Raw genomic sequence first — 12,085 nt, 5'->3', positions numbered from 1 at the left:
AACACAAGCAACAAAAAGAAACAAATATATTGGATTTCAAATATAAAAAGCTTTTCTGCTTCAAGGAGCACCATGAAGACAGTGAAAAGAACCCTGAGGATGAGAGAAAATAATTGCAAAACATAGATCTGAAAAGGGACTTGTATCCAGAATAAAGAACTTTTACCACTCAATAATAAAAAGACAGCCCAATTAAAATATGGGCAAAGGGTCTGAATAGACATTTCTCAAGGAAGACATACAAATGTCCAATAACCATTAGCAGGGAAATGCAACTCAAAACCACAATGAGATACCATTTCACACCCACTAGGATGGCTGTGATGAAAAAGTCTGATGAACAGCAAGTATTGATGAAGATGCAGAAAAATTTGAACCTAATGGTAGAGCCACTTTGGAAAACAGTCTGGCAGTTTCTCAGATGATTAAAGATACGGTTATACCATGTGATGCAGCAATTCAATTAGATGTAGACCTAAGAAAAATGAAAATTTGTGTCCATACAAAAACTTGTATATGAATGTATCATTAATCACAATAGCCAAGAGGTAGAAACCACCCAAGTGTCCATTAATGGATGAACGGATAAACAAGATGAGGTATACTCCCATAATGGAATATTTGGCCATAAAAAAGACTATACTGATAGGATACATACTATGACATGAAAGCATGTATATAGCTAATATACATATATATGTATGTATAGTTAATAATGAAAGCATTATGCTAAGTGAAAGAAGCCAGTTACAAAAACCATGTCATGATTCCATTCACATGAACTGTTCAGAGTAGCCAAACCCATAGAGGCGTGAGATAAGTGATGTTGCTTAGGGCTGGGGTGGGCTGGGGTGGGGGAACTGAAGTTCTAGGTCAACAATGTTCTAAAATTGAGTGGTGATGAGTGCACATATCAGAACACATTAAAAGCTACTGAGTTGTACATTTTAAATGGGGAAACTGTATGGTGTATGAATTATATCTCAATTTTCTAAAAAGTAGGTTTCTTCCTGTCTCACACTTTGTGACCACCAAGAGACTTCCAAGGGTATAATACAGTAGACAAAGAGAAAAGCTTGGAAGCCCTTCTCTGCGCACCCTCCACGATGCAATCCCTCTTTCTATGTCCTAATGCTTCAGAAAATCCCAGGTACTAGGAATTGCAGTTGGGAATTCTGCACTCAATTTCTCTGCCTGTTACGCACCTGGTGGTCGCTCAGGAAATTAAAAACACATGTAGAGGTAGTCTGTGCCTGAAGTGAGCCCCAAGGCTCATTCCATGTGTACAAGGAAATCTTGCAGGCATGGGGAGCAGTGCGAGAGAGGAATCAGACTGCCATCACTGAAGAAGCCATCAAGTGGCAATGGAATCAAGCATACCTCCGCAAGTCTCCATTCTCATTGTTCAGGTTAAAGCTATTTATTTTAATATCCTTTCTTTATCCCTCAGTTTCTGAGACGATGTCAGCGACTATAATATCCTGCCCTCACTCTCCCACCTCAGTAAATGGAGGTTGTCTCAGGGCAGCTTCCTGAGATGATCTTCATGAGTGGTAAGCTACTGTTACAAAGCAGAGAGCAAAGTGAATTTAGAGGCTTTAAAAAAGGGTTTTGGTCTTCAGGACCAAACCATAGACTTTTGAACATGGCTGTCAGAAAAAATCAAAGTTCTGAAATCCTTTAAAACTGTGAAGGGGGGAAAAAGGTGCAAATGATTGTTGTTTCAGGGACTGTAAAGAGGAATGATATAATTAAATGGCCGACAGTGCTTATTTTGTTGATAAGAACATAACTTTTGAAAGCAGGATGTTTTCTTTGTTAATAGTTGTAAAATGACAAAAAATATTTTTCTTTAAAGCTTTTCCCCAGAAAATTTGCAACAAGCCAAAACACATCCTAGATGACCTGTTTTAAAGGACATAATATGGCCATAAGCAATCCTCCAAATCTTTCCAGATGCATATGAAAAAGTCACTGGAGACTTCTGAAGTCCATGATCCCAAAGATGTCAAATCTATTATGTTGCAATAAAATCAGGCAGTTCTTATCATGGTGGATGCAAATTTATGTGGTTGGCTACTCTTACCTATTTATTTATTTGATAATCTCTAGCTACTGGAGAGCATTTAATGAGTATATTAAAATGGAGAGCACAGATTTTTAAAATACATAATTGGTTTATAGTTCAGATTTTTGGCTATGATACTTTGGTAAATTACTTTCTATCTTTGCTTAAATTTTATGAAATATATGGATAACACCACCTCATTCTTACGAAGTTGCTGTAAAGAGAATTCATATAAAGTGCCTGGAACAGCACTGGATGCACCAAAATATAGTAAATGTTAGTTTCCTTTGATTAAATAGAAATGGAATAAGTTGAATATCTGAGGAAACAGGAAAATAACATCTGATAGATTTTTATTTATAGTACCTTTTTCCTACAGACCAAGGGCTAAAGAAATCAGAATAACTTAAATTTTTCATACATTTAAATAAACAAACAAGATTAGAAAACATGTTTCAAACTTTAACAGTTACTTTATTACCTTAATATCCTTTATTTTCTGCTTTTCAAAATTGTCAATAGTTTCCTCCAGATGACGAGTTGTTCGGGTAGCATCCATCGTGGCTCTCTGTAATTCAGTTTCTGCCTGCAAAAAAGTTATTTCCCAACCAAAGATATATAAAACAGTTCAAGTTAGAATCCATTCAACTGAGCCTATTTGTAAATGTTACCACTGCCCTATTGGCTTTTAGGTGTAACACTGTAAATTGTTCAAGAATATATTTTACCACATAAACTAAAACGATCTATATAATAAGCACGTGCAGAATAAAGAACTTTATTTTAAAAAAGTGACATGATTCCTGACCTCAGACAAAAGAAAACATAACTCCTTCCCTTTCTTTCTACGAAACCATTTTCTTCCCCTATATCACCCTTGGATTGTTTACTGTAAAACAATTTTCTGTATTTTCTACTCCTTTCACCCGTCTTACTGTCTATGCCATTTATCAATCTATTCTTTTTCTTCTCTTTAACCCTTTATTCTCCAAAAAAGAATGGACTTGTGACTTAAGTATTTTCAACTTTCTAATCCTCCAAGTGCATTAGATGTTTCTAATCTTAAAATATCCTAATCAGATACAGGAGAATATATGCTACAAATATTTATTTCAGGATGGGGTATATTATCACACTGTTACCATTTAGTTAATGCTTATTACAAAAGGTATATACCAGTAAGAAATTAGATGGCAAGTTTAATGCTTTGCTTCATATACCGAAATGACAAGTACTCATACTATCTAAATCTGTGTTGTATAATCAGTATGGTGGCCAGTAGCCACATGTGGCTACTGTAAGATTTAATGATTTAAAAACTATTTCCTCATTTAGTTTAATTGCATTTCAAGAGCTCAGCAGCCATATATTGCTAGTGGCTACAGTACTGTAAAGTGCAGAACATTTCTAATCTACTCATGTATTTCACTTAAAAAAGCATCTCTTACTTTAAGAACTGTAGTTGCCCAAAAGTATTTAAAAGATTTTGTTATTAAACAGTAGAGGCTTAAAAGACATAGCCTAATTTTTGATTAAATTCTTCTAATACAGTTTTGTTTCCTGTACTAGTAGTATATTTACTCAAAAGTATCAAATATAATCATTTAATAATCCATGGGAAAAATGTGCATGTCATCAAACTTTAGTGACACATACTGTTTTGACATATAGCCCTTGCTTTTTCAAGAAAATGTATAAATTGAAATAAGTGAAAGAGTTTACTAGAAGGATCCATTTCTTGACACACCACTTTATTACCCACCTGTGACTGAAATTTTTCATAAAGGAAAAAATACATTTCAAAGAGAACAATTTTTTTCAATAAATTAAAATCATATGCTCAGAGTTATATATAATCTTGCAATTAGATTATACATTAATTATAACTTTATATTGATTTTTTACTCTTACATTTAGAATAACTCATGGGGCACCTGAGTGGCTCAGTTAAGTGACTCTTGATTTTAGCTCAGGTCATGGTCTCACGGTTTCGTGGCTTTAAGCCCTGCAACAGGCTCTGTGCTGACAGTGCAGTCTGCTCGGGATTCTCTCTCTCCTCTCTCACTGCCTATTCCCCAATTGCAGTGTTTCTGTCTCAAAATAAATAAACTTAAAAAAGAATCTAGAATAATTCAAGTACATGATTTTAAGATGCTAAGTATTTGAAAATAGTCATTTATATATGTATGTGTACATTTGCCACAAAGGTGTAAAGTTTTTAAAAGCATAAAAACTTTTAACTTTTTTTTTTTTTTAAGTTTACTTATTTGAAAGAGTGCACACACATGTGCCAGAGAGGCAGAGAGAATCCCAAGCAGGCTCCGTGCTCACAGCCGTAAGTCCAATGCAGGACTCGATTTCACAAACTGCAAGATCATGACCATAGCCAAAATCAAGAGCCTGAGGCTTGAACCAACTGAGCTACCCAGGTGCCCTGGGCTTGAGATTTTTAAAAATATAACTTTATCACAGGAAATTCACAAGTAAAATAGAACTCCTTTGTAGATTGGTATGAAAAAGTTTCTAACAGTTATTTGATGCATATTAACCTTCTAATGGGAATATCCAAGCAGACTAAATTCTTAATAGTGTTACATGTGACTCATGCAATTCTTTACTTGTGACTACTTCCTTCTGACTTATGTCTTTGCCCTCCCCAGTTACTGATAGTGTCAAATTAAAAAAAAACGTTTTTTGGACACATAGGTAGAATGGGCTAAACCAGGAAAGAGAGTGGGAAGCAGAGGCTACATACAGCTAGGACACCTGTGTTTTAATCTTCCCCCACCCTCCACCAACTAATATTCATTTCTGAAAGTCTCAAATCCTTTCACTAAGGCACAGCAACTCACCCAAAGTTAACATAGCTATTTTTAACAAAAAAGACATAGGTTTCTATTTCTTGTTGTTTTTTTTTCCTGAAAACTCTTCAAAATCCTATAACGTATCAATTTGAGTAGGAAATGCTTTTGATTAAAGCACTATGAGGGGCGCCTGAGTGGCTCGGTCAGTTGAGCATCCGACTTGAGCCCAGGTTATGATTTCACAGCCTATCAGTTCAAGTCCCGTGTCAGCCTCACTGCTGTCAGCACAGAGCTGGCTTTGGGTCTTGTCCCCCCTCTCTCTCTTCCTCCCCTTGCTCATGCTCTCTCAAAAATAAACATTAAAAAATAAATAAAATACTATGACACAATTCTGTGAGTTAGAGGTATCAGTATAGTTAATGAAATTAGCCATGAGTGTAAAATGGCCTATGAAATGATGAGCCAGACTGGTGTTTTCCAAACTGTTACAGGAAGCTTTTTCCAAAGCCACCCAGGGCCTTGCTGATTGAGCACACAGGCAGAGTCCTGAGATTCTTCTTTGTCCCATTCTCTTATATCAGAGCTACGCCATGTTTTTTACATACTGAACTTAACATGCTTGCTTCTTTTAAACTATCAGATGAATNCATCCTAGTAAATATTCTATAATGCTATGATTGAATATTTTTATATTTATATTGAATATATTTATATATAGATTGTCCTTTATTTTCTAGTCTTAGGTTGTCAAAATCCACTCACTTTTCCAGTGAGCATAGCATTTCACCTACAGCTGTAATCTGTTCTGTTGTTGCATTTATTTCCCCCGATGTGAACCTAAGTGACCAGTTTCATCTACAGTATAAGACTGCCTCCTCCATAGCAGTGTTTACAACAGACCATCAAAGTCAGAAACATCTTTGTCTTAGGAATGTTCATTTTGTGTTATATCTCCACACTAATACCCCTGATTCAATCCTGCCAACCACTCGGGATTCTAGATGTGACATTTTTCTGCCTTTATGTATCCTCCTTGAAACAAAACAAGAAAATTTTGACCTCTTGCTTACTTCTTAAAAACTGGTGACGACCTGGTCTCTCTGCCTCAGTCCCTAGTTGGCAGCCATGAATTTTCCAGCATTCTCTGGCTTTTCTGACTTGCTCAAAACCCAGACTCCGTAATCTAGTTGTTAAGTCTTAAGCATCAACTAGATGTTTCTGTCCCAGCCCCAGATGGGGACTCCAGCCCTACGGCTGCCCATTTTTGTTTATTCCAAGGTTGGGCTTATGTTCCTTTGGTCCAAAGGAAGGAGGACTAGGCAACTGCTGCAGCCCCAAATTATTGCTCCAGGGAATCCCTCCAGGAATGGAGGTATTACGGAACCTCAAATGCCCCCAGTAGGGCCACTCCTAATTGGCTGAGCTAGCGGTAAAAACCTTCAGGAAGTAGGAAGGAGACAAAAGGAATGGGAAAAAGAGGCAGCAAGATAAATTAGTACTTTCTATACAATTGCACCTATCCCATCTGTTGGCAGTTAGCCAGGAACTATTTTCTATCCTTTTATGTAGTCATGAACAAGGTACTTTGTAGCTTAAGTAACAGTCATTCTTTCTCGTCACAGTTCATAGTCCTATCTAGATCTTTTTGTGTCCAGCTAAGGACCTCAATTTTACTCTAGAACCTCCTGAGGGTATTTGGCTGGCAGTCATAATTGGGGTTTCAAATTGTTGTTTTTAAAGTTGAAGAGGATTATACTGGGGAAAAATGACTTTTCCTTCCTTTTCTCAAAAGCAGGACAGACAGGGCATTGATATACTAGGAGTCATGATAGATCTTTAAGTTAATTTTATAATTAATATTTAGTCACCATGTGAAACAAAACCTCAGAATTTTGAACTTACTTTTTATAAAAATATCTACATTTATAAGTGTTTTACTTTTTGAATATCTATTATAAAACTTGAGGGGACAGAATTTAGGTGGTGTATTCTCTTTAAAATTAGTTGATTTCTATAATGAGAATTTGTAAATGCATATGTTTCTTTTCAACTTTTATATTCAAATTTTCTGCACAATTTAAAAGTAGAAATACATAATTTCCATACACATTTACTTTTGTACAGCATACCTTACAAAACATTTTTTTAAAGATCAAAAGTCAAAGGATACAATAATATGTCGATCAGAAGGGTTTCGTTGTCGTGTTCTTTCTAACTGAGTTAACTGTTTAGCTTCTCGATTCCTTGCTGTTAATGTAGCTTTGAGGTCATCCTGAAAATAGGCATCTTTGATTAAGAAAAATCTCGGATTTAAGAAGTAAAATACACACACTCAGTTTTAAGAATGGGAAAACACTGCTTGTTTGGTCCAGGGATCATTACCATAGGAATTATTACTACTGCAGGATCAGTGTGTGTATGAGAGCGTGCCTGTGAATGTGTGCATTTCTTTCATATCTTCTCAAAATAATGACACAGCCAAGATATTTCAATACGAACCTATTACCATATATATAATGTTACACGTATAAAATTTTGACTGTGGAGGTAGTTACGTGTGTATACACAGTCAAAACTCGATGAACACTTAAAACAGGAGAATTTTACTGCCTGTAAATTATACCTCAAAGCTGATTTAAAAAACAGAACTTGGGCTCTAACATATAGTATGGAGACTATAGTTACTAACACTGTATTGCATATTTTGAAGTTTCATAAGAGTACATCTTAGAAAGTCTCATCACAAGAAAAAAAATTTCTGACTATGTATGATGATGGATGTTAACCAGACTTGTGATGATCGTTTCACAATGTACACAGATATAAAATCACTGAAACTAATATGTCAGTTATAACCTCCCTAAAAAAATAGAGCTTTGTTACACTCACTTTTAGTCTCCTTGTTATTGGCTGCTTTAAAATAAAAATATATAAACTTGATATAAACTTATATGCATTTAGTAAAACAAGTTCTGTCCATATATTCTTCATGACTATAAATATTAAATATTTTAAACTTTCTATAATTATGTTTTATGTTGCTATAGTTTACTTAGTAAACTCAACAAAAATATTTCACTACTCTCAAAGTTCTAAGAAATGATGATTCATAAAGTGTGTAAAAAGAACTATGTAAACACTACATTATACTTTTTATTGAGGACAGATATTGGAAACCTCATCCTCTTTGCCACAATACCTAATAAATAGTAGGAAAAATGAATTTACTTACTCGTTTCATTTTTACAATGGTTCCATAAGCTTTCAAAGGTTCAACTACTTTGGCTTCAAGTCTTTCAACCTATTGAAAATTATTATAAAATATAACTGAAAAGAAACACAGACATGTCAAAATTTAAATTCTGAAATAAAACCTGTACTCTTTAACCTAAACATAATTACTACACAGAGTAATGTTTTATAATGTCAGAGTTTATAAAAAAGCATAATCACCAGAAATTGATAAAACTCAGAATCTAAACTCAAATACAATAAAAACTGTTAAGTTGCAGAGTACAATGAAAGAAGGAAAGTACCTTGTATACAATATGGCAAGAAAGTGTCTCCAGTTTCTAAGAAGCTTATCTCTGCCACACGATCATCTCTGTATTACTTTTCTACCTCATAGTTGCTTTTGGGTAAGTCTCAAGATATCTCAAATTTTAGTACAGCTACCATTGTCAGTGTGTTTATCACAGTGTTGGATATTCTACATATATTATCTCCAAAAGTATTAGTCCAACTTTCCAGATAAGAAAACTGAAGCTGAAAGATACAGCATATTTGACAAATTTTAAATGACACAAATCCTCAAAAACAAAAACAAACAAACAAAAAGCTTACAGACCACTGTATTAGCTGCAGTTCTTTTCTGGGAAACGATTTGCAAATTACCAAAGCTTGGAGAACAAGATAAATGGTCTCAGTGTTGCTGAGCTGTCAAACTGCGTGGTTGATTTTTTATTTAGAATTAAACTGTTTTTCTTGGGGCGCCTGGGTGGCTCAGTCACTTGAGCGGCTGACTCTTGATTTCATCTCAGGTCATGATCCCCGGGTCGTAGGATCTAGCCTCATGTTGGGCTCATCACCGAGCATGAAGCCTACTTAGGATTCTCTGATTCTCTCTCTCTCTCTCTGCCGCCTTCCCTGCTTGCACTCACCCTCTCAAATTAAAAAAAAGAATTAAAGGGGCGCCTGGGTGGCTTAGTCGGTTAAGCGTCCGACTTTCGCTTAGTTCATGATCTCGCGGTTCGTGGGTTCGAGCCCCGCGTCGGGCTCTGTGCTGACTGCCAGCTCAGAGCCTGGAGCCTGTTTCAGTCTGTGACTCCCTCTCTCTCTGACCCTCCCCTGCTCACACTGTCTCTCTCTCTCTCCTAGAAATAAATAAAAAACATAAAAAAATATTTAAAAAAAAAGAATTAAACCGTTTTTCTTAAACATTACACTTTTTATCTCATTTTGAGTAATTAATTGTGCTAGTGGAAGGCACTGAAAAAGCAGGTTTTTTGAAAGACAAATATAGGGGCGCCTGTTGGCTCCCTGAGCATCCAACTCTTGATCTCGGCTCAGGTCATGATCTCATAGTTCATGAGATGTTTCCTGAGATCGAACCCTAAGTCAGGCTCTGTGCTGACAGTGAGGAGCCTGCTTGGGATTCTCTTTCTCCCTCTCTCCCTGCCCCTACTCTCTCTTTTTCTCCCTCTCTGTCTCTCAAAATTTGGGGTTTAAAAAACCCCAAAACTTTAAAGGCAAATATATAAGTATAGTGTAAGAAAAATAACTCTTGGACATTAAAATTTTCTTCATCAGGACAAGTAATACAAGATGACATTATTGTTCAAAATGAACATTATTTTTAGGGGAGGAAGAAGGCTGTTTTTAAATGTTCATTTATTTTGAAAGAGAGAGAGTGCATGAGGGGGGCAGGGACAGAGAAAGGAGGAGAAAGAGAATCAATCCCAAGCAGGCTCCGCATTGTCAGCACAGAGCCCAACACAGGGCTCCATCTCATGAACAGTGAGATCATGACACGAGGGGAGAGCAAGAGTTGGAACCTTAATTGACTAAGCCACCCAGGCACACCAGGAAGAAGGCGTTTTTTGATGATTCACGTTTACGTAGTCAGTACTTTTCATGTCGTATTGGTTTTCCTATAAACAAAATGAGTATGAATGTTTCACTGTGAAAGATTTTCAGAAAATAAATCAAGTTCTCATCGAGTATTTAAATATTAGAATCCTAAAATCAAAACCATGAATACTCAGATAAACTATCCTGTTTAGTCTATAAGATTTCAAATAATCACACACTGATTATGCAGTCAAGGGCGATCTAAGTCTCTGTTCTTTTTGTTGCCTACCTTTTGTTCATTGTTCATTAGCACCTCCACCATTTGGGAAGCAGGGGAAATAAAAAAGAACAAACGTAAATCAGTTCACTCTGCTATTTGATAAATAGCATAAAGGTTTTCTAGAAAGGGGCACTGAAATTATTGTCTTAACATGGAATTTTAAGGTTATCAGTGAGTATAAATAATGTTTGAACACTAAGTCCCCAGTTATGTTTAACTGAGAGTAGCTTATTATAGAAGAATATGGTATAACAAGAACTCAACTTTTCCCCAAAAGTACCCCCAAATCTAATTACTACTCAGATTTCCATTTGACTAGCAAGTGTAGGTCCAAAGATCATAATCTTTGTTTTTGTGAGTTGTTGTTTTTTTTTTTTTTTTGGATAATTGAAATTTCTGGATTAGGCTTTTAAAAAGTACCAAAAGCACTGATGAGAAGAGTCCAATAGAAGCGATGTGGATCCTAATGGGGCACTTTTCTGACAGTTAAGCTGTAACTTAAAACCTAAAATAAACAGAAGTGAAAGTGCTTACGAGGTTTTAAAGGTAAAAATGGACTTTCATGAAGAAAAACAATTACAACACCATCTTGTTCCCTCCTTTCCAAAGAAAAACAACAATAACCAAAAAAACCCCAAAGCCACTCCACCAAGTCTCACTACTAGTTTGGATCTATGAATCAGTAAATCACTGCTGCTTTTATTTTATTTTATTTTATTTATTTTTTTGGTCAATGAAATATTGGTCAACTTTCCAGACCATTGAAGCAGCAAAGATCTTTTGTCCAATTATTACTCATTCACTCATATTACCACTCTCAACATCTTCCATCTCCAGACATACTTTAAAATGTACTTACGTGCACACAAGCCACAAGTCCTGCTTCTTTTCTTTCCCATGGGTACTATGCTTACTACCCCCTGTAAATAGCCACCCCTTGGCCAAAAGCGGGCAAATGAAGTGGGGAAATGCAGGACTGCAGGACACCCTAAAGTTTAGTTTGAAAACGGGAAAATCACAAATCACAGGGAGCTTCCCTTTAAGAGACTCACACAGAGTTACATGAAAATGCACGTGTATCGTCATGTGTGCGTTCGCCACCGCAGTTAGGGGATTACAAGTGGAAGTCTTCACGGTTCCTTCATCCACTACTTCAGGGCTCATTCATAACAATGACGCTGTGACCTCACTCCATACCTCTGCTTGTCGATAATCCTGAAGTTTGGCAAACTCCTCGGCAAAGTTTTTCAGGCCCTGCTTTAAATTTGGGGTCTCCGTGGAGGCATACACGTTGATTTCATTCACCAGTAGGTCTGCTTTGTCTCGCAGTCTGGCAGTTTTCCGCACATAAGCAGCAAAGATTTGGCACAGCTCTCCGAAATGCTTCTCCACATTTGTGACAGCGTCTTGCAGTTGTCTGGTTTGAGCGTCCCTAGAGAAGAAGAGGACACAAAACGCGAATCATTCTCACTAGAGATGAAATGGCTTCATCGCCACGTTAATATGATATGCGAACGTTCCCGTAGCAAGTCGCAGCTTCGAAGGAGCAAACCATCAACGATCCCACCACCTCCCGAGCCGGGCTCCCCTCCTCCAGGTTCCCACGCCGGGGCCNTGGCCCCAAGATCCGCCCCGGGCCTCCGGGGCTCGCAGCCCTGGGAAGTAGGCCCCAGATCGCAGCGGCGACGGGCCAGACCCCGGCCCAGGGTCGGAATTCGGAACGGAGGCCCCAGAGAGAGAGAGGCTCCGCTTCCCCCACCCGCGCCCTCGCGTGTGGAGGGGCCCTGGCCAGTTGAGGCCCCGGGGCTGTTACCGGTTTTCCAAGCTGCGCCTCAACATCTTGCCTTGCGCACGGCCGGGGAC

The 12,085-nt window shown here is 37.3% G+C and overlaps 1 protein-coding gene across 6 annotated transcripts in view; it reads right to left on the bottom strand.

The window, feature by feature from the left end:
- The window catches only part of CIBAR1 (CBY1 interacting BAR domain containing 1), a 27,658-nt gene extending 15,573 nt beyond the window's left edge, over positions 1–12,085 (bottom strand). For 2 of the 6 annotated variants that reach the window (XM_077771240.1, XM_077771238.1), the window contains exons 1-6: positions 12,036–12,085; positions 11,420–11,654; positions 8,105–8,173; positions 7,043–7,144; positions 4,687–4,692; positions 2,550–2,654 (exon numbers count right to left, since the gene is read on the bottom strand). In XM_077771240.1, the coding sequence (XP_077627366.1) occupies positions 2,550–2,654; positions 4,687–4,692; positions 7,043–7,144; positions 8,105–8,173; positions 11,420–11,654; positions 12,036–12,061 (543 nt within the window). In that variant the 5' untranslated portion in view covers positions 12,062–12,085. Of the gene's footprint in view, positions 1–2,549; positions 2,655–4,686; positions 4,693–7,042; positions 7,145–8,104; positions 8,174–10,231; positions 10,256–11,419; positions 11,655–12,035 lie in introns of all 6 variants that reach the window. The other 4 variants (XM_077771234.1, XM_077771237.1, XM_077771235.1 and 1 more) reach the window with 3 other exon arrangements.

Source organism: Crocuta crocuta, unplaced genomic scaffold (assembly GCF_008692635.1).
Source record: "Crocuta crocuta isolate KB4526 unplaced genomic scaffold, BGI_CrCroc_1.0 scaffold235, whole genome shotgun sequence".
In the NCBI taxonomy this organism is placed as follows: domain Eukaryota; kingdom Metazoa; phylum Chordata; class Mammalia; order Carnivora; family Hyaenidae; genus Crocuta; species Crocuta crocuta.
The sequence above is the reverse complement of the archived record's forward strand: the minus strand, read 5'-3'. Positions and strand labels throughout refer to the sequence as shown.